Source organism: Pleurodeles waltl, chromosome 9, assembly GCF_031143425.1.
Source record: "Pleurodeles waltl isolate 20211129_DDA chromosome 9, aPleWal1.hap1.20221129, whole genome shotgun sequence".
NCBI lineage: Eukaryota > Metazoa > Chordata > Amphibia > Caudata > Salamandridae > Pleurodeles > Pleurodeles waltl.
The window spans coordinates 156,699,767-156,723,097 of record NC_090448.1 but is presented as its reverse complement, the minus strand read 5'-3'; the positions used below and the strand labels follow the sequence as shown (position 1 = coordinate 156,723,097).

The window sequence follows — 23,331 nt, the reverse complement described above, 5'->3', positions numbered from 1 at the left end:
GGCTTGACAGGTGGGGCAGGAGAGGCAAAACTCCTTAACCATGTTGGACATATTGGGCCAGTAGAAGTGGTTGACCAACCTCTCCCACGTCTTGGTTTGTCCCAAATGTCCAGCAAGGGGAATGTCATGGGCCAATGTTAGGATGAACTCTCTGAACAGCTGAGGCACTACCACTCTCCTAGTGGCACCAGGTTTGGGGTCTCTGGCCTCAGTGTACAGGAGTCCATCTTCCCAATAGACCCTATGTGTTCCACTTTTCTTGCCCTTGGACTCTTCAGCAGCTTGCTGCCTAAGGCCTTCAAGAGAGGGACAGGTTTCTTGTCCCTTACACAGCTCCTCCCTTGAGGGTCCCCCTGGGCCTAAGAGCTCAACCTGATAAGGTTCAAGCTCCAAAGGCTCAGTTCCCTCAGAGGGCAGAACTTCTTCCTGAGAAGAGAGGTTCCCTTTCTTTTGCTGTGTTGCAGTTGGTTTCCCAACTGACTTTCCTGTTCTCTTGGTAGGCTAGGCCATTTTTCCAGACTCCAGCTCTACTTTTTCACCCTGTGCCTTGCATTGTGCTCTTGTTTTCACACACACCAGTTCAGGGATACCCAGCATTGCTGCATGGGTTTTTAGTTCTACCTCAGCCCATGCTGAGGACTCCAGGTCATTTCCAAGCAGACAGTCCACTGGGATATTTGAGGAGACCACCACCTGTTTCAGGCCATTGACCCCTCCCCATTCTAAAGTAACCATTGCCATGGGATGTACTTTTCTCTGATTGTCAGCGTTGGTGACTGTGTAAGTTTTTCCAGTCAGGTATTGGCCAGGGGAAACCAGTTTCTCTGTCACCATGGTGACACTGGCACCTGTATCCCTCAGGCCCTCTATTCTAGTCCCATTAATTAAGAGTTGCTGTCTGTATTTTTGCATGTTAGGCGGCCAGACAGCTAGTGTGGCTAAATCCACCCCACCCTCAGAAACTAGAGTAGCTTCAGTGTGGACCCTGATTTGCTCTGGGCACACTGTTGATCCCACTTGGAGACTAGCCATACCAGTGTTACCTGGATGGGAGTTTGGAGTGGAACCTTTCTTGGGACAGGCCTTGTCTCCAGTTTGGTGTCCATGCTGTTTACAGCTATGACACCAGGCCTTTTTGGGATCAAAGTTTTTACCCTTGTACCCATTGTTTTGTGAAGAGGCTCTGGGCCCACCCTCCTGTGCAGGTTTTTGGGGGCCTGTAGAAGACTCTTTACTATTTTTAGTTTTGGTTGTCTCATCACCCTTCCCCTGGGGAGTCTTTGTGACCCCTTTCTTTTGGTCACCCCCTGTTGAAGTCTTGGACACCCTTGTCTTGACCCAATGGTCCGCCTTCTTTCCCAATTCTTGGGGAGAAATTGGTCCTAGGTCTACCAGATGCTGATGCAGTTTATCATTGAAACAATTACTTAATAGGTGTTCTTTCACAAATAAATTGTACAGCCCATCATAATTACTTACACCACTGCCTTGAATCCAACCATCTAGTGTTTTCACTGAGTAGTCTACAAAGTCAACCCAGGTCTGGCTCGAGGATTTTTGAGCCCCCCTGAATCTAATCCTATACTCCTCAGTGGAGAATCCAAAGCCCTCAATCAGGGTACCCTTCATGAGGTCATAAGATTCTGCATCTTGTCCAGAGAGTGTGAGGAGTCTATCCCTACACTTTCCTGTGAACATTTCCCAAAGGAGAGCACCCCAGTGAGATCTGTTCACTTTTCTGGTTACACAAGCCCTCTCAAAAGCTGTGAACCATTTGGTGATGTCATCACCATCTTCATATTTAGTTACAATCCCTTTGGGGATTTTCAACATGTCAGGAGAATCTCTGACCCTATTTATGTTGCTGCCACCATTGATGGGTCCTAGGCCCATCTCTTGTCTTTCCCTCTCTATGGCTAGGATCTGTCTTTCCAAAGCCAATCTTTTGGCCATCCTGGCTAACTGGATGTCCTCTTCACTGGAGTTATCCTCAGTGATTTCAGAGGTGTTGGTCTCTCCTGTGAGGGAACCAGCATCTCTGACTATTATTTTTGGAGTCAGGGTTTGAGGGACCCTGTTCTCCCTAGATAGGACTGGTAGGGGGGAATTTTCCTCCAAGTCACTATCCTCTTCCTCTGAGTTGCCACCCTCAGAGGGGTTGGCCTTTTCAAACTCTGCCAAAAGCTCCTGGAGCTGTATTTTGGTAGGTTTGGGGCCCATTGTTATTTTCTTTATTTTACAGAGTGACCTTAGCTCCCTCATCTTAAGATGGAGGTAAGGTGTGGTGTCGAGTTCCACCACAGTCACATCTGTGCTAGACATTTTGCTTCTAAAAGTTGGAATACTTTTTAAGAATCTACAACTGGTTCTAGAATCTAATTCAAACTTTTACAAACTTTTAAACTCTAAAAGAAATGCTAAACAGGATCTAACACAAGGCCCTAGCAGGTCTTTTAAGAATTTAGAAAACTTTTCAAATTGCAAAAATCAATTTCTAATGACAATTTTGGAATTTGTCGTGTGATCAGGTATTGGCTGAGTAGTCCAGCAAATGCAAAGTCTTGTACCCCACCGCTGATCCACCAATGTAGGAAGTTGGCTCTGTATGTGCTATTTCAAAGTAAGGAATAGCATGCACAGAGTCCAAGGGTTCCCCTTAGAGGTAAAATAGTGGTAAAAAGAGATAATACTAATGCTCTATTTTGTGGTAGTGTGGTCGAGCAGTAGGCTTATCCAAGGAGTAGTGTTAAGCATTTGTTGTACATACACATAGACAATAAATGAGGTACACACACTCAGAGACAAATCCAGCCAATAGGTTTTGTATAGAAAAATATCTTTTCTTAGTTTATTTTAAGAACCACAGGTTCAAATTCTACATGTAATATCTCATTCGAAAGGTATTGCAGGTAAGTACTTTAGGAGTTTTAAATCATAAAAATTGCATGTATACTTTTCAAGTTATTGACAAATAGCTGTTTCAAAAGTGGACACTTAGTGCAATTTTCACAGTTCCTGGGGGAGGTAAGTTTTTGTTAGTTTTACCAGGTAAGTAAGACACTTACAGGGTTCAGTTCTTGGTCCAAGGTAGCCCACCGTTGGGGGTTCAGAGCAACCCCAAAGTCACCACACCAGCAGCTCAGGGCCGGTCAGGTGCAGAGTTCAAAGTGGGGCCCAAAACACATAGGCTAGAATGGAGAGAAGGGGGTGCCCCGGTTCCGGTCTGCTTGCAGGTAAGTACCCGCGTCTTCGGAGGGCAGACCAGGGGGGTTTTGTAGGGCACCGGGGGGGACACAAGCCCACACAGAAATTTCACCCTCAGCGGCGCGGGGGCGGCTGGGTGCAGTGTAGAAACAGGCGTCGGGTTCGCAATGTTAGTCTATGAGAGATCTCGGGATCTCTTCAGCGCTGCAGGCAGGCAAGGGGGGTGTTCCTCGGGGAAACCTCCACTTGGGCAAGGGAGAGGGACTCCTGGGGGTCACTTCTCCAGTGAAAGTCCGGTCCTTCAGGTCCTGGGGGCTGCGGGTGCAGGGTCTCTCCCAGGCGTCGGGACTTAGGATTCAAAGAGTCGCGGTCAGGGGAAGCCTCGGGATTCCCTCTGCAGGCGGCGCTGTGGGGGCTCAGGGGGGACAGGTTTTGGTACTCACAGTATCAGAGTAGTCCTGGGGTCCCTCCTGAGGTGTTGGATCTCCACCAGCCGAGTCGGGGTCGCCGGGTGCAGTGTTGCAAGTCTCACGCTTCTTGCGGGGAGCTTGCAGGGTTCTTTCAAGGCTGCTGGAAACAAAGTTGCAGCCTTTCTTGGAGCAGGTCCGCTGTCCTCGGGAGTTTCTTGTCTTTTCGAAGCAGGGGCAGTCCTCAGAGGATGTCGAGGTCGATGGTCCCTTTGGAAGGCGTCGCTGGAGCAGGATCTTTGGAAGGCAGGAGACAGGCCGGTGAGTTTCTGGAGCCAAGGCAGTTGTCGTCTTCTGGTCTTCCGCTGCAGGGGTTTTCAGCTAGGCAGTCCTTCTTCTTGTAGTTGCAGGAATCTAATTTTCTAGGGTTCAGGGTAGCCCTTAAATACTAAATTTAAGGGCGTGTTTAGGTCTGGGGGGTTAGTAGCCAATGGCTACTAGCCCTGAGGGTGGGTACACCCTCTTTGTGCCTCCTCCCAAGGGGAGGGGGTCACAATCCTAACCCTATTGGGGGAATCCTCCATCTGCAAGATGGAGGATTTCTAAAAGTCAGAGTCACCTCAGCTCAGGACACCTTAGGGGCTGTCCTGACTGGCCAGTGACTCCTCCTTGTTGCTTTCTTTGTTCCCTCCAGCCTTGCCGCCAAAAGTGGGGGCCGTGGCCGGAGGGGGCGGGCAACTCCACTAAGCTGGAGTGCCCTGCTGGGCTGTGACAAAGGGGTGAGCCTTTGAGGCTCACCGCCAGGTGTCACAGCTCCTGCCTGGGGGAGGTGTTAGCATCTCCACCCAGTGCAGGCTTTGTTACTGGCCTCAGAGTGACAAAGGCACTCTCCCCATGGGGCCAGCAACATGTCTCTAGTGTGGCAGGCTGCTGGAACTAGTCAGCCTACACAGACAGTCGGTTAAGTTTCAGGGGGCACCTCTAAGGTGCCCTCTGTGGTGTATTTTACAATAAAATGTACACTGGCATCAGTGTGCATTTATTGTGCTGAGAAGTTTGATACCAAACTTCCCAGTTTTCAGTGTAGCCATTATGGTGCTGTGGAGTTCGTGTTTGACAGACTCCCAGACCATATACTCTTATGGCTACCCTGCACTTACAATGTCTAAGGTTTTGTTTAGACACTGTAGGGGTACCATGCTCATGCACTGGTACCCTCACCTATGGTATAGTGCACCCTGCCTTAGGACTGTAAGGCCTGCTAGAGGGGTGTCTTACCTATACTGCATAGGCAGAGAGAGGCTGGCATGGCACCCTGAGGGGAGTGCCATGTCGACTTACTCGTTTTGTCCTCACTAGCACACACAAGCTGGCAAGCAGTGTGTCTGTGCTGAGTGAGAGGTCTCCAGGGTGGCATAAGACATGCTGCAGCCCTTAGAGACCTTCCTTGGCATCAGGGCCCTTGGTACTAGAAGTACCAGTTACAAGGGACTTATCTGGATGCCAGGGTCTGCCAATTGTGGATACAAAAGTACAGGTTAGGGAAAGAACACTGGTGCTGGGGCCTGGTTAGCAGGCCTCAGCACACTTTCAATTGTAAACATAGCATCAGCAAAGGCAAAAAGTCAGGGGGCAACCATGCCAAGGAGGCATTTCCTTACAACCGGTGTCCTCTGGACAGAGGTGGAATGTTTAATACCAGAGAGGCTGCTGCGCGATGTGATAACGTACAGAGCTCAATTTCTATCTCCCCGAGAGAATTTTGTCTCTCTGTAGAGCCCAGAAAATGATCTAAGTGGGCATAGGTCTTATATGCGTGAGAGCAGAATGTGTAATCCCTGGTCGTAGGGTGTCTTCCCTTCATAAGTCCCTGAGCCCCAGTTCATCCACCCACCTGATTCCTGCCGGGGACAAGGCTCCTGCCCCCCAAAGACTAGACGCAGATCTGTCCATGTCGTTGCTGAAGACTACATTGAGGTCTCCCCCTATAAGCACTTGTCTGTCTTGCATGGTCGGAGAAAAACCTCCTGGCCCTCATTGGGCGCATGTACCCTGAACCTACCAGTAATTGGAAGTGTCCCAGGTGTACCTGGTATGCCAACAGACGACCCTTAATTTCAGCAATCTTGGCCCCGAACCTCCCGCGAAAAGAGCGAGAGAATAGTAGTGCCACCTAAGGCACCTTGGCGTCCGCTGAGGAAAAAAAAAATGCAGGGGGAAGGATCTAGAGCGAAGTCTATAACGTTCAGCGGGGGCCAAGTGTGTCTCTTGGAGCAGACCCAGATCAGCCTGCGTGCGCTCCAGATAGGAGAGGACAGCTTGGCGTTTGGTGGGGTTGTTCAGCCCCTTAACATTAAGGGTAACTACCTTAAGGGTTGCGATGAGGAGGGAAAATAAGGTGTAGCTGTGCGGTGGCGCTCTAAGTGAACTGCCTTTCTGTACCCCGCCTAGAAGAAAGACAAAGGGAGAATTCTTTTGTGATATCTTTATGCACATCCATGCCCGATTGTAATGTGCACCCCTCCCCAACCTTGAATAATATAAGACAAAACAAACTTGCAATAACAAACCCTGTGGGAGGAGCCAGAACATTCCGGTATAATTCCAGAGGTAGATCTAAGTATTGGGTGCATGAAGCCATGGAGGTCAGTCGGGCCCACATCTCCCCAGCCCCCCCTAGAGCTTCTTAGTTGCCTCCAGCAAAGTGTCCTCAAGGCCCCTCAGCTCTCACTCAAGGTCAGACTTATCAGCGTCCCCGGACAGTGACTCAAGCACTGCCTTGCGCTCCGATGTGATAATCTCTGGGTCCGACCTGAGACCTCTCGATGGGACTACCTGCCAGCGTGAGTGCCTCTTAGGTCGGCGGTCTCGTCGGGGCAACTGTTGGCTCTCCTCTGAGGGCTCCTTCAGTTGCAGGGTTCCTCTGTCAGTGAGTGACGTTAGTGCAGTTTACCCTCCCATAAGAATATAAGGCGAAAGGGATGGCCCCAAGAGTATGCAATCCCTTTAACACGTAGGTGGGAGGTGATGGGTGGAAGTCTCTCCTCTTTTGTAAGCTGATTACAGCCAGGTCCTAAAACAGAAGAAAGGAGTGACCATGAAACTTCAGCAGGTGTTGTACTCTCGCCAGTCAGAGTATCCATTCTGAGGGAAATCATGGACACAGACCAGTATACCCGCTGGAGGCACATGAGCCGGTCTCAGCGAGCCCAACCTGTGCACTCTGTCGAGCTGTATCATGTCATCAGAGTCATAACTCCAGGATCTGGTGAAAGAGGGACCAGATGAACAAAGTGGTGTCCTCCTCTGCGCTCGTTGGCACTCCTCGTATGCAGATGTTCCGTCTGGAGCCTTTCTCCAAATCCTCCGCATGAGTCTGCAGTTTGAACTGTTGCTCCTGGAGTCGAATGACCACCTGTTGAAGTGCACCATCTCCTCGCCTCTACTGGTCTCGTGCTCCACCAACTCCTGACGGATCTCCTTAAGGTCGTGTGACAGGTCCCTCTACACCAATTGCAGATCTTCCCTCAGGGAAGTGAAAAAGCACTCAAGAAATGCTCGAATCACCGGACCCTTCCCCCTCCACCACTGGGTTTGGTCAGCATCTCCTTTAATGATCTGTCTTTCTTTAATCGAGCAGCGGCCATCGTGTGCATGGTGCGGGGAAGGATCTAACCCCCGGCCCCTCTTCTCTTACGTTATACCGCTCTAATGAAGCTCCAAAGCCGTGGTTGGGGCAGGGACCAGTGTGTGAACCCCAAGGTCCTTGTGGGGAGTTGAAAATGACTGGCTACCAGATCCTGGGGAGAAGAGCCCCAAGCACCGCTGCCTGAGGCCAGTCAAGAGCCCAACTGAGGCCCGGAAGCGCCATGCCCCCAGAGGCAGATTTACCAGCTTTGGGGATTCATAACAGCCGTTGTGCAAGAGTTAACAAGATGAACAGCAGATGCTCTCTGTGAGTACAGACCTGTCCAAGGACCCTCACATAGAGTGGCCCCTCTGTCCACCACCCTCCAAGCGCCCGCGGCTACTGGGAATATTGGCGATCAGCAACTGCAGAGACAGTCCATCTAATGGACCTCTCTAAGCAAAGGGGGGTGAAGGGCCCGGGCAGGACAACCTGGGGGCCGGGATCAGGCCAGCTGCGCAGTGTTCCCTGACTATGAGGGCAGGCAAGGTCCCCGGGTCCCAGCAAGTGAATCTATGCTCCCCTTTCCAATGACTCAGCCACACGGGGCTCGTGGAAGAAACAAAGGCCGCAAGCGTAGGCAGCGGAAGGCGCTGTCTCTACCGAATTACCCCAGGATCGATCTGGGCAGAGTGTCTGAACTCACCAAGAGTGTCTCTCGGTCTCGAGACCTGAACCCCGGCGTTGGTACCTTGAGGTAGGCAGGCACGCCTGAGGGTCGCAAAGCATGGGCGTTGTGCAGGCGCAGGCCTCTGTCGCCAGGAGGAGTCTTGGCTTACTGCAGCCTACGCTCCTCTCCCAGGACCAGACTCTCTCTACAGGCACCCCAAGCAAGCTGGCATCTGATGATGCTTTGGGACGGAGGCTTTGGCCTTGCCTGCAGGGCAGCCAGAAGGCCTGCTACTTCAGGCTTCCTTGGCGACCGGCCCAGGCCAGGAGTCTGGGCCTGCCAAGGATGACAGATGATGGGTCCCTTCCCGTGTGATAAGTCAGCTCTGTGCGCAGCCACAACTCAGAGCACAAAACAGTGGACGCCGCTCCAGACTCGGGGACCGGATCTGCATCTCCAAGTGTCAGGATGGGGCAGCCGCTATCGTCCTACGTGTGCCGCCAGCTTATCGAACGCCAGCACTTCTCAGGTCTAGACTGCGACTGCCCAGCACCGACTCCCAGCCGCTGATCTCCGCGTTCCATTCATTGGGTGGGCTCCTATAGGCTAGAAGGACAGGGGGCTATGCTCAAAGTTGCCCCAAAGGGCCAGGCATATAGTGATGGGGGAGCGGAGGGATGCAAAGGTCCGTCTTATCCGTCTACCATCTTGTCACGCCCCCACATGGATCCTTTAAAAAGGTAGAAAAGCCATTTAGAGTGCCTTGCATAAGATTCTTTTAAAGTCTACTGCCACCGGGATTCAATCAGAAGCAGGAGTGAAATGGCTTGCAAACCTTCATAGGAAAAACAAATAATGTGTGGGAGCAGAATCCCAATAGTCATCTTATCATATTATTGTTGACACCAAGAAGCTAACAGCGTAAACAATGTAATAATAATACTCTGAGGAAAAGTTGCCATACTAAAAAGGCTATGTAGAACACCACACAGCCTAGACAATGTACACTATTTCTGATAACAAAATTATATCCAATAAACGTATTGATATTAAGGTGTTCCTCTTCCACTGCAACAAAACAGTGTACAAAAAAAGGAGGTGAGAAATCATGCAACACTCTGGTACTCCATGTAGAAAATGGGTGTAGGCACTCCATAAATCAGCAGGTAATAAAAACAACTCTGCTTAAAATGTGGATGGGAAGCTGTGGTATTTGGGCCCACGCACGGCCACCAAACAGGAAAACCTAGTAAACCCAGACATTTCTGAAACTTAGACACTCAGAGGAGTCGGGGATGGTGTGACTTGCAAAGAACTTACTCCATTTTTTTTTACTCAGAATGTCATGCAAACCTCAAACGTTGGCTAAAATCACAAATTGTCATCATGTTTCTTCAAGGAAAAGTTCTAGACTCTGCAGGGATCCACAAAATTCCTACCAACAAGTGCTGCAACCCTACTCTGGTAAAAACAGTACCCCACAATGTGTAAGTCCTGTAGGAAGCTGGCCTGGTGTGTGGTGAGCACCTATGGTGCTATCACCTTATACCAGGTCCAGGTATCCCCCATTATTGATGTGTAGGCGGAGTCTAGGAAACCAGGGCTCTATAGAGGTTGCTGTGGATGAGCAGCCAATACTTATCTAGGAGACATGCAAAGCTTATGCAATGTCGCTATAGACATACAGGACTTACAGACATGAAAAAACCACACAATTTAACAAAAATAAAGGTACTTTATTATAGTAACACAAATACTAGAACACTGATTAGGCAATCCCCCAACTGGAGGTAAATAAACATTATTATATACACATTAGGAATCAGTAAATAGTATAGAAAGCAATAGGCATTGGCAAAAGCAATAGCAAATAGTGAGGGCCAAACCATATTCTACAAAAGTGGAATGTGAAAGGCAGTCCCCCACCCAAGGAAGTGGAATCAGGAGAGGGGAGCTGTAGGAACTCGGAACCCCAAGAGATGAATACCAGTGTGGCGACCAGGAGAGCAGAAGTAAGTACCTGGTTTTTCCCCAAACCAACAGGAGGACTTTTGAAAAGGATTATGCGAGACCCAGACCAGACTGGAAGAACACAAAGGTGAAACCTGACAGAAGAGGACCTGCAAAGGAAGAGGACCAAGTCCAGTTCGAGATGGAGTGTCTGGTTGTGGCAGGAGCCACTACCCACTCTGTGGAGTGACTCCTTCATTCCAAGGGAGATTCCGTGTTATTTCTTATGCAGGCTGAAGATTCGTCACCCTCAGAGGATACACAGCTGGGGAAATGTTGCAGTTGCTGGTAGGTGCCGGAGAAACAATGTTGCAGGGCAGAGTCGTCGCTGTAGTTGCCGATTGTTGGTTCCTGGAGGGTCCAGTTACAGTCCCAGAAGTCAGAAGATGAAGAAAACGATGCAGAGGAGTCCTTCTGGAATCTTACACGTCGCATCCGATGACCTACCTGGGAGGTAGATTCTAAAAAGCCCAGGAAGAGAGGTTAGCAGGGTGACCACCTATCAGGAGGGGGCTGTGACATCTACCTAATCTGCCCATTCAGATGCTCCCAGGGTCCTCTGCTCACCTTAGATTCAAGATGGCAGAATCAAGTGGCCACCTGGAGAAGCTCTGGGCACCACTATTATGGTGGTGATGGACATGGGAGTGGTTACTCCATTTTCCTCTGTTGCGCCAGAAGAGGGATCGGGGGTACCTGGACTGGTGCAAACTGGTTTATGCAAGGAGGGCACAAAATGTGCCCTTCAAAGCATACCGGTGGCTTGGGGAGGCTACCCCTCCCAAGCCATGTAACACCTGTTTCCAAGGGAGAGGGTGTTACCTCCCTCCCCCACAGAAAATCCTTTGTTCTGCCTTCCTCTGCCTGAGCTGATCAGGTAGCTAGTGTCTGAGGGGTGGCAGCAGCGCAGGCTGCCCAGCAAACCCCAGAAGACTGGTAGCAATGCTGGGGGTCCTATAAGGAGCCCCCAGAGTGCATGGAATCATCCAGCCTCCTGTTCTGAGCCCCCTTCAACTTCCCAGCTGATCTGCTGCACTGGGCCTGCCTCGACCTGGAACTAGACTGTCCAATCCATGCTGGCCTCTGGTGGAGTGAGTTCTTGATCAGCAAGTGGTGCTTCCCCTGGTCCTGGACCCATGAATGGTATCACAGACCGAGCTCTTTCTGGCATCAATGAAAGTTCCTCCATATCTGGTGTGAAGCAAAATGAACACCCAGAAAAGCCTAGCTGCACAGATGCAAGCTTCATTGGAACCAACACCGGGTGACACAAAGCTCAACAAAGCCCCGGCGCACAGCTGTAACTCTCACTGGAACAAAGCCGGGTGACATGAAGCCCCACAAAGCCTCACCGCACAGCTGCCAGCCTCATTGCAACAGACGAAGAGCGATGCAAAGCCTTGCATAACAGCTGCCAGCTTCATCAGAACTGACACCAAGCAACGTGAAGTCCGGCAAAGCCTCGCACCACCCTACAATTCCTCATCAGAACGAATGCCACAAGACGCACAACCTCCCAAAGCAACACTGTGCAGAGAGCGCACCAGGGACATAAGGTACAATCCTCAGAGGACCAAAGTAGATCCTGTGCCTGGCCTGAGCATCATTACAGTCGGACTGAACTTGTGACTTTGGCCTTGTCCAGTGCGACCTTAGTTGGCGCTTCGTGCCTGTTATCTAAGGCTTTAAAATTGCATAACTCCAATTCTACTGATTGGATTTTTGTTGTTTTGGTCTCAAATAATTTAGTACATTTAAGCTTTCTAAACTGATGTGGAATTTTTCTTGTGTTATGTTTTCACTTTATTACTGTTGTGTGCTGCATAAATACTTCACACATTGGCTCAGAAATAAACCTGACTTCTTTTGTGACAAGGTACCAGAAGGTTAAGCACAGGCTAATTTAGTGACTTTTTGAGTTTCACCCGGACAAGGATTGTGGCTGTTGCTTGAATAGAGTTTCACCCTCTCAACCAATAATCCAGTTTCTCACACCACATAATCAGCACATCCCTCAACCAAGGTATCTTCACCAACTCTTTCAAGAATAGACAGTTTCAGCCATTGCTGAAGATGCCCAACCTGACCCCAGACTATCTGTATGATTATTCACAATCCATTCATGGGCAAGCATCTTGAGAATGTCATTAACATCCAGCTTCATGATAAAAACAAGAGAGAATCTTTCTTTCAATACTACCAATCTTGTTTCAAGACACACTGCAACACAGAGAAAGCAAGGATTCAGGTTGCCTAAAAGATCAATATTGCTAGTGGCCTGCTCAACAGGCACAAAAGATATCATCCAGTGTGAGACTGTGGTGTGTGTAATGAAAAGAAAATAAATCAGATCTTCATCTACAATAATCTATGTTTCTGGACCTTTCTCCTTAAGCATATATATAACACTGCTTAAAATGTATTTAAAGAAATATAAAATATTGAAAAGTACCTTTTCTCCTTCATTGTTAGATTCAAATATATAGCAGACTGATATTGGTCGACCCTCAACTCTGCCACCTGCTGTACGAAGTACGAATCCAAAAAGACGTTTATTTTCCTGGTGCGTGGCACACAAGACTACATTCGGCAACGGGAACTGTAAATATAAGTTTATAGTATTAAATAATTTCCTGTAACTGTGTTACAAAGGTATGCCTTAAAACTGACCTGTACAGCCCAAATGTCGAAAAAAATAACATTTTTGTTCCTTTTAATTTTGATGCATTTTTTCTGCTCACTAAATGGTGTTTTGATACCAGGTTAAACTTCTAGAGAAATCACTAAAGGATACAGCACATGCCTGGAATGCACCATGCAATATCTGCCCACACGGGACTTAAATGAGTCTGTTATGTGGGCTTACACATGGCATTCATGCTAGAGGTACGTGGCACAGATGCAAAAAAAAGTCTATTTTATTCGGGGCGGGGGGTGTAGAACCATGGAGGTGTGGCTTTCCCATAATGTAGATTAAAATGGCCCTGCTGTGGCATTTCTGAAACTCTGCCGTCGGCTTGCAGGGATGCTGCTTAAACACATAGCCAACCAGTAACCTTGAATGTGCCTAACCTCGATGTGTTCCTGCTTCATGTCTCTGGCATAGCATGGATGGAAGGGAAGGCCAAACAGTAGAGCAGTTTCTCAAAAATGCTGGATCAATGCATTGTTGGTTGGGAAAAAGGAAAGCTTCTTCACAATCCAATGTATTGCAACACAACAAGCTCAATTAGTGCCCAGAGTGCAAGAGCCATTAGAAGACCAGGTAATGTCTTCAAGACGTAGACAAGGCACGAATATGAGTAAGGTGACCCGGAACTACAATTACATTCTGCACTTTTTGTTTGAACATAGGATAGTCATCTTGTAACATCACTAGTTTATGGTCAGATTTTAAAACACTCACCAGGTTGAATAAAACATAAATATATTTAAAGAAACTGTGAAAGTTTGAATACAACCATTTAGTTTACATGACAACCTGTTCCATTAATATTTGGAAAGATAAACATGTATATGTACTCTGCTTTTTTGTTGCATGCTAACTTAATGAATTACCAAGTCCTCCATCTCCAACTGACGCTTTTCTTTTCATTAAACTTAAAGACTAAAGACAAGAAATGTTAAGACTCACACTCAAAGAAACTATGACTGGCAATTAGTGTCAACAACACAAACAAAAGTCTTTGAAACTGGGTTAGACATAAAATGCTTTTAAATAACTTCAACAACAGTTATGGTTCACTTATAAGTAAGTTTTAAAGTAATGAACGCTTACCCTTAGTCTTGTGACTTGTGTTTGGGGATCAATTAATCTGTTTAATAAAACAAATTAAAAAAATAAATATCAGAGTATGCAAACAATGAACAAAAGGGCTAAACACAGTGAGAGAATAGTGGCGTGCAACTTACTTTAGACAGTCACATGTAACAACTAAATGCGATTCTGTCATCCTGAAAATATTGTGGATGGCTCTAGCGGCTAGAATTTGGCGCATGGTTTCATAGACAATGTCGGAATTTTCTTCTGCTTTCACCTCCATCGATCCAAGAAATCTTACAACAAACAACTGGTGTAGAATAGAATCTAAAATAAACAAATTAATTACATAAATTAAAACTATTTAGAAAGAGATTTTTAGATTCCAGATTCTTGAGTTCGTAAAAACAAATGTGTGTGAAGAAATTGAGGACAAATACGTTTTTATGAATTAAATAAGCACACACAAACTACTGCTGGTATCGTCAACGTTCCAATGACATGGGACCAAAATACTAAATAATATTTTAACATGTGAGAATGGGTAGGTTACAGGCTAATTGTCTCCTTTTAATTTCCACTTAATTTACCCAATTGGAAATTATATGGCCTCCCAAAGCTTCAAAGATTTCCAAGTCTTCTTCTCAATCGCCCCACAGCTCATTTAAATGTCCCAACAGCTTCTGGAATCTGTCCCCATTTTGTGAAATACATTTTCTCACATTTGAATTAATTTAGTTTCCTATCAGATGACCCATAAATTCCAAACGTTGTCTTGCTTTACAACTCAATTTTCCCACTCAGTTAATTAAACTCTACACTCACTTTTCAACTGGCAAACGCCATTTGATTAGCATTTATCAATGTATATGCCTTGTTTTGCCTCTACTTTGCTGCAATCATGTGTCAAATTTTCTGCTCCACCAGCATGCCCATTGCCTCACTAATGTCAACTGCCCCGTCACATGGTCTATGCCAAATTCATTTTAAAATTAGTAGAAGATGAGCTTGACTTTTGATCACCTTCCTCTAATGCTAGATTATTTATGACCCTTGTCAATTTAACAATCCCTGTGAACTCCTTACGGCCATACCCCCATATTTCTTTTATCACACTGTAAATTTTGTTGAACAGACAGTGATTCAATTGCCTTCCCCTGTACAGTACATCTTTTGAAATCTTGTTCTAAAAATCAATGCTTCTAATTGTTTTAACTAACCAAACACATTGCTACAATGACCAAACACCTCTCTTGTGAAATACCCTGTTTCTCTTGAAAGGTCCCACACAAAAACCTTAATTCCTTTGCAGAATTTGCTTCTACATTAAGAATGAAGGATTACATTGTTTTTCATACAGGTAGTGAGAACGTTTTTGGAGTGCCAAGTGAGTGTAGCATGGTCACTATGTGCATGGTGCAGTATCAAGGCAACAAAAGAAGAAATCTGTAATCAGCCTAATCTTACGGCGAGGGTAGGCACATGTGAATCTACAACACAACATTCCATAAACAGACGATTACACTGGAAGTAACATTTTCCGTTTGTACCACTTGTGTTATAGAGGCACATGCTCTACATAGATTGTAAGGTAGTACACCTATAAAGTGGTGGCTGCAGTGTGGCTGAAGCAGATGCCTGGAACAAAGTCTTCAATACTGTGTGGTCAACCATAGCCTATTGGTGGGTCAGGATGACCAGAGAGTAGTGCTTGGTAAATGTATGTGCGGCTTACCAGGTGGCCGCTTTGCAGATGTCAGCGGGATGTGCCCTAAGAAAGTCATGGTATACCCTTTCTTATGGGTGGAGTGTGCCTGAGATGGCACAGGTAGGGCTCTTAGCTGTCTGGTTGCAGGTCTGAATGTACTTGACTATCCATCTTGCTATACCTGAATTAGAAACAGGAAGGAAAATGGTGAGGCTTCACAAAGGCTAAAAAGAGTTGGTCAGACTTTCATGAGTATTTGGTCCTATTGATGTAATACATAAGAACGCCTTTGACCGCCAATGCATTTCCGCTACCGAGTCTGACTGCATAAAAAAGACCAGGAGCTTTCTGGTCTCATTCAGGTAGAAGGCTGATGCTATCTTGAGGAGGAAAATTTGAGGTGGAATTTAGGGTTGGGTTTGAGACAACTCTATCCTCAAGAACCTGATGAAAGGTTCTTGGGTGGTGAGTACCTAACTAATGCACCTGAGGGAAGGAATGGTCACACAGAAAGCCACCTTCCAAGAAAGGAATTGAAGAGGGCTTGAGTGTAAATAGTCCAGTTTTAACTTCTAAAAACCTGTCTTGTGAAATACCCTGTTTCTCCATAAAACTTCTACATAAATTCCTAAATACCTTCAAATACAGTATGCCTTTGCACAACTGCATTTCTGCTCCATTTGGAAGGAAGTAAAGTGACAGTGTAATGAAATAAAATACACAAACATAAAGGGCCAAAAAATTTAAAGCCAATGGAAGGAAATGGTTACTTACTTAGTATCCACTGGTTTGTAGCGTGAAGTGCTGTAGATTCACATGATCTGCATACTCATGTAGTCTAGTGTTGGGCTCAGATGTTTGCAAGTTAGGTTGGGCATCAGTTGCAGTTAGGTGTATAGCAGAATGTCCTGGACTTTAGGCTTTAAGGAGTGCAGGTGTTTGGAGATGCAGTAGTGATCAAACGTTTTACACTTTGCAATGTAGTAAGCCCATGTAGTGGGCAGGTGATGCATTCCTGTGGGAGGATGAGTTAGCCAAACTCTGAGACCTCGCTCAGACACTTCATTGTGCAGAACATAATTTCTATCACTTGTTGTCCTCTATGCAATGGTCATTCAGCACCCGCTCTTATGTTGAGGATGCTTGCAAAGAGTACCTCTACCGGGAAAAGGAAAGTCTTCAAAGCAATATATACCACCCATAGCTCCAACACATTTGTGTGGGTGGTGTTTGTACATAAACCATAAGCCCTGCGCCACCATAATCCTCAAAATGAGCACCCCAAACCAATAAGGAGGCTTCACTATGGGAGCTTGCAAATTATGGAGAACTGAAGGGGTGACCCACCAACCAACTGGAGGGACGCAGCCACCAGAGAGCAGTCTGAAGTGACGGAATAAAAGGGCTGCATCAGAACGGAGAGATTTCCCCGGTGTTGGATCTCCTTTTTTCTCAAGTGTCACTGGAAAGCCTAATTCACCACCTTGCGTATGACAACAACAACACACACAAGGATTTAAGACCTAAAAGGAGTAACAGGAGTAGGACTTGCTGATCTAGGATCAGTGTCTGTGCTAGAAACATCAGAATATCTCCAATCCGATGAGGAGGAAAGGTCTTCTTACAGTTTGTGTGTTGAATTGTTCCTATGAAGGTGAGTCTTTTTGTGAGGTCGAGGTAGGGCCTCTGGGTGCCGATTGTGAAATACATGTTGTGGAGAAGGATTGTGGTGCGCTAAAGGGTTCCATGTTGAGTGCAGGACACCCCTCCTTCATCAGCAACTTGTACAGAGAGAAACCACAACTGCCAGCACCCTGATGAACATTTGCTATGCAATTGGCAGTCCAAATGGCAAAACTGTGAATTCATACTGCTGAGACCCCATGGTGAACCTCCATGAGCACCTGCGAGATTGGATGATGGACATAAGTGTCATGAAGGTCCAGACACACCAGCCAATCCCTGCATTGAAGGCCAACAGAATCAGGCTTAGAGACAGCATTTTAAATATGTAAGTCTGAATGAAAAGATTTAGGAGGCAAAGGTACAAGAAGGGACTCACATATTTGCCCTTCTTGGAGATTAAAAATTAAAGGGAAAGAAATCCCAATGCCTTTTCCCCCAAGAGCTCCTTAACTGTGGCCCCTTTGTTCAGCTGGGCAAGGACTTCCGCTGCCCAGTTCAAGGCATGTGCTGAAGAACATGTACTGGTGGAAGAAGGTGGTCTGGAAGGAAAGACACAAGGGGTAGGGTTTAGCCCTTGGGGAATAGCTGGACGACCCAGAGATCCGTTGTGATTGTTTCCTAATAGGTGAAGAAATCAATACACCTAATATTGCTGGTCATGTTTCAGTGGGGATATTGACTTTATTTAATATAAAGGCAGCTACTAATGTAATAAACATTAATTGTAAATGGATCTTGACAGCACTTGTTAAATTGCATAAAAATCCTTGTAACAGTGATTGTATAATTGTGATAATGTATATATTATTACATCTGATTCTCAATTGTATAAATTTCAGCAGCATCTTTTTTTCATTGACCTAACTTGGATTTTCTTAACATTTCATCATGTAAAATTATACTGGGAGGAGACTTCAATCTGTTTAAATACACAAAGGATTGATTTCCTTTTCTAAGATATATTAGGATCTTCCAACATTAAGAGTGCAATATTTCTAGATAGTCTTCTTCTACTTGAGACAAGCTGAATTATTTTAGCATTGGCTGTTGGGGGTTTGTGCATACGGCTAGTTCCTTTCGGACTTTCTTGCACAACAAATCTTTATTTTTAGTAATCTACGTTTCCCAATACATATGTGTTTTTATATGCTTTGTTCTTCACAAATGTAGAGTAGCAATCACTGCACTCTTTGGCTATCTGTAAAACTCATGGATCCCGTTCATTCAACAAAAAGTTCTCACTGTAATATTAGAGTTTCGAAAAAAGACTTGCAACTCAGATCAATGACAAACACCTATTACTTCTGTCAAATTTTCAGCAGGATATGGGAAACATTTTAGAAGCAGGGATGCATACAATCTTTGGTATTGGTATGCTAGTCCAGGCAGTGGGTTGCTTAAAGGTAAAAATAAAGGCTGCTAATAATCAAGTAAAAAAAAAAAACACCCAGATTTCAGCCAATACAATAGAAAAGATGCAGGAGGATGAAAAGCCAAATTAGGACGCAAAAAAGTTTAACAAAGGGCGTAAGTAGGGAGATAATGTTAATCTATTATAAAGCATTAGTAAAAAATCAAATGCTGGAGTTTTACACTTGCTGTGGCTGTTTTTGCTTTGGACAATTTTTGTCCAAAGATATTAAGGAATGTTGGCAACTAGTGCAGCAAGGCAGGAGTATTAAACCAGACAGCTCTTTGTATGGTGTCAGAGAAAGAAAGGGTAAGATATCTAGAAAAGACGTTTTCAATTGGTTATACAGACACATCCCGAGAAGGTTTTAAGGATAGTGAGAAGATTGTGTACCTGTTTTCACTCAGCAACATAAAAACACCTCCTAGCAGTTATAATAAAATCTAGAAAATTCTTATTTGCTATGCAATCATGTGATGTAGTATGTGCAACAGGGAGGTTTTTCATAGAGAGAAAACACTTTTTAGATTATTTTTAATAGTTTTATTGTAATCATGAATTATATTTTTAAGACATTAAGCATTTTTACCTGTATATATGTTGTGTAGTTTGAGAGACTGTGGCCTAAATAAACTAATATGTGAATGACTTTGGGAAATGGACCTTTGGGACTTTGAAATGCCATCCTTGACTTTGGTACCCACCACAGTCCAGTCCTGATACAAGGCCCACATAGCATGGTCTTGAAGACCTCCGACTCCACGGGGAGGTGACTGAACTCTCATTGTGACTACAACAGGAGGTGAATGTGTCATGAGCAGTGGATTTAAATGTAGGAGTTGTAGCCTCCATGTGGGCAAAGAGCTAGGCACTCTCCCCCAACGCATGTCTATGTTAAGAGAATGAAGTCCTGATGAGGTCTTGCCAAGGTAGGCCAGGTTTGCAGTGTGTGTGTGTGGCAAGGTCTCTGGCACAGAGTATAAAATTAAGGCAGACATGTAGGCGGTAGGGGTGGGAGAAAAATGAATATTCTCTGTTGTGTGGGTGACGTGTCTGCCAGACATCCGAGAGGGACCAATGGGTCAGCCAGTCAAACAGTGCTGCAGCATTGTTGGAGGTGGGGGCATCCAGGAGAGGGAATGGGATCAATCAAGAGCAGTGTTCATCACACAACTGAAGTCTCCACCCAGAAGCCAACTAGGGCCAATCCAAGTTGCCAGCTGCGGTGAGAGGGGCGCAGAGGCTTCCCAAGGCCAATGGCTGTCTGTCTAGGAGGCCCCGAATTAGGACATATCCCCCACCCCAGTCGATGGCTGAATCCACGACCCGCAAAGGGACTCCTAGGTGTGTCTCGATAGCCGCACCCATGGAGTCGGTGGAATATGTAGTGTAGAAAAGTAGGCTGCACCAACGATGATGTAGGCATTCACCTTCAGTACGATCTAAGTGGATTTCTGTGAGGAACACTATATGCACCCCAGTGCTTCAAATTTGAGAATAAAGATTATATTTTTTGGCTGCAGTACCCACCGCTCCTACAATCCATGTCAGGAGCTTGCAGGTCTGTGTCAGAGGTGTCGTATCTCTATCATGCATGTTCACCCATCGGGGAGGGCGCCAGAACACGTCCGGCCACCTTGGCTCTGTCAGTATGAATAATAAACCTAGGGAGTATCCAACTATAAAACCCTAACATCGACTTAACCCCAAACCTAACAGCATTGAGGCAAATGGGCCGACCATCCAACCAAAGCACATAAGTGAAGACGCAAGGTTGCCAGTTTGCCATTGCCAGAGAGGGGAGGTCAGGCTAGCAGGGTTTCTCAATAGGGATAACACTTAGAGTAAAAGGAAAGAGACAAAGTGAGGGTCATCGATTTGGGACGATGCAGTACCGGAAATGTAAGAAGCAAACTATGTCTGAACAACGAAGAATGGGTGCGAAGGCCATCATTGCCAGACCCTGGAGTCGCCACGTTGGTGGGCTCTAGGTACAGTTAGCCAAGTTCGTCAGCTGTCTGCGACGTAACCGTGGTTCCTCCAGATGCAAAGACTGGGATACAGAGTCCGACAGTGAGTCTGAGGGGTCACACCTCTGTGAGGAGGCAGTGGCCGATCAAAAGGTCTCCGTTGACTGCAGGGTCCCTCTTCTAAAGCTTGGTCTGATGTGGGCACCATCACCATCTGGCGGCCCCCGCAGCCTTTGCGGCTCCTATGTTGTGGGGACTGTAGATCCACCCAGCAGGCTGGGGGCCTGTTTCAGCCATGATATGAATCTAGCCATGCCCACATCTCCATTGGATTTTTAAAGAAGTGAGTGCGGATTTCTGCCACCACTCGCAAGGTGCCTCTTTGGCCACCTGCTAGGATTTTGGACTGCCAGGGTAAAATCTGGGAAGAGCATCACTCTGGAGGAGTTCACAAAGATGGTTTCTGCTTTTCTAGCCTGGTGGAGGATATAGTCCTGAACCCTGTAATTGAGGATCCTGGCAACCATTGGGTGAGGTGTCACCCCCGGGCTGGCACTCTGTGAGCCCATTCCACTGCGAACATTGACGATGGGCCTGCTGGATCATCCAGCCACTGGAGCCAAGATTCAACATATAGTATTGTGTCTGAGCCTTCCACTCCCTCTGGAATCCCCAGCACTGGATGTTGTTATGACAGGCCAAACCCTCAGCGTACTCAGCCCAGTGTTTCAGAAGCTACACATGTTCCTTCAGGGGGGAGAATATGGCCAAATGATCACCCACCTTTGAGGTGATATCCAGTAAGTATGTTGGAGGAGCTTGTCCCATAGCTTGCATTGATGTTCTCTAGGGACCCCCAAATCGGTGTCAATTTTGTGCTCTAGTGTGGAGCTTGATTCACAGATCTTCACCAGTATTCTATAGAGTTTATTGGGAGTGAAGCAGTCAGAGGAGGAAGTAGAGGCAGAGTCAACAGAGTCTCACGGGTAGACCTTCAGTGCCATTGTCTGCCCTACAGCCGTGCATCACCACTGGGTGTGATCAAGTGAAGGACTATCTCCATTCAGGCCCCTCATGCAGTCACTGAATTTCCTAGGGCTGTAGTTCAAGCCTCAACAAGGGCCCGGGGGAAGTCCCTTGGATGAGTACCTCTCTGCAGTTCTTTCCACCACCTCTGATTGACTAGTAATGGTGAGGCCACGGTGTAGGGACCCCTCAACACACCACCCATCAGGGCTTTAGTTGTAGTAGCCAAGAAGAAATGGGAGCCTCCTACCGTATTTTAACATTGGGCCTGGTGCATGGCCACTCACCTCCACATGGCTTGGGCCCAAGTCACAGTTCTGTAGGCAGGCTGGCCACCTCTTGCAGTCTCTTTTCCGTCTGTCCGGCGTGGTATGAGTGGGAGAGGAGCAGGTTTGACAGCGTTCAGGCCTCATCAGTGCCCAGGAGGCCAGGGGCCATGCCCAACTGCTGCAGTCACTCTAGTTGTTTGACCTGCCGAAGGTGGGTCTTATCCTTTGGGCCTCCCCAGCCGTAGCACGTGGCGTCAGAGTTGAGGAGCCAGAGCAGCAGGCACCTGGATGGAGTGATGTGAGTGATTTTCCTGGGCATCTCAGGTCAGTCTGGGCCCCTGGAAAGTTCCAGGTTCAGGCAGCAGGTCAAGTTTTAACAGGCCGGCTACAGAGCTCTCCTATGGTGCTGACACCTTAAGTTGTTTTGAAGTTTAATTTTCCTTTGTATGATAAAATGTCAATGGCCTGATTCAGACTTAGCTTGCTAGATGAAGTGCTAAATCTAGAGGAGGATGCCTTGTGTTCTCCAGTATTGGATCTTTCATAGAGTCACATGCTTGAATCATTCCGTCGTTAAAGTGGGGGCCCCACAATACCATTAAATAGCAGTATAGAATGTCCACATAGAAGTCAATGTTAAAGGACATTAACTTTAGTAGCTTTTTCACATCATTAAAAAAAAGACTCAAAGTCCAGCCAATCAAGCAACAGCTCCCTTTAGAACCCTCATCACAAAGGCTCCAGTCCCATAGAGTATCTACTGCAAGGTGTGTGAAGGGAGTCTCCCTAAACTCTGTTCCGTTATCTTCATTCTGGTATTGTGAGAATTATATTTTTTCCCCCAGACATCTAAAAAAGGGCTCTTTAACCCCTGTACTACTTGTGAGAGACGAATTCACTCAGAGGACCCCGACCAGGATTGTAATTACTGCCTTTCCTCTCAGCATAAGGTGAAAGACTGTAAGATCTGCTGCAACTTCTCAACAAAAACCATAAAAGACCGGAAGGGGAGGATTCTTCTATGGCTTTGGAACATCTGTGAGTTCCGAAGAGGACAGTGACACTTTGTCGACCTCTCATAAAAGGTCATATTAAAAGGGAAAGATCCTGTGACCAGTAGTCTTCGCAGGAATCCAGAAAGGCCTTCAAAAAGACTTGTCATGAGTCTGTCGAGGACACTACTAAAAAGGAGAAAAAGGGAAAAATGTCAGAACACAATAGAACACAATAAATCTGAGCCTTCTACTCCTTTTATGAAATCTGGAGTTCATCCTAAAAATCTGCACCTGAACCATCAACGGTAAAAACAGTTTTAAGAATCTCGTTATCGAGTCTGTCATCAACGACACCATCGTTGACGAAGATGGTCACTACACTGACATCGACAATGGCATTGATGACTACAATGACGACGTCTTCCAGTTTAGCATCAGCGTCCATTCCGAATATGGAGATTTTGTCGACGGAACCACCGTCAACACCACAGAGTCAACGACCCAGTCAACAACAGTCTCATCCATGAAAACTCTGCCACCGCCACTGAAAGCCATGAAGGGCTCAACGACGAAGTCCTCAACGACAC

General features: G+C 46.4%; 1 protein-coding gene across 2 annotated transcripts in view; it reads right to left on the bottom strand.

Moving 5' to 3' along the window:
* The window catches only part of APPL1 (adaptor protein, phosphotyrosine interacting with PH domain and leucine zipper 1), a 221,717-nt gene that overhangs the window by 25,652 nt on the left and 172,734 nt on the right, over positions 1 to 23,331 (bottom strand). For both annotated transcript variants that reach the window (XM_069206469.1, XM_069206468.1), the window contains 3 exons: positions 13,832 to 14,006; positions 13,698 to 13,734; positions 12,372 to 12,518 (listed from right to left, as the gene is read on the bottom strand). In XM_069206469.1, the coding sequence (XP_069062570.1) occupies positions 12,372 to 12,518; positions 13,698 to 13,734; positions 13,832 to 14,006 (359 nt within the window). The remainder of the gene's footprint in view (positions 1 to 12,371; positions 12,519 to 13,697; positions 13,735 to 13,831; positions 14,007 to 23,331) is intronic.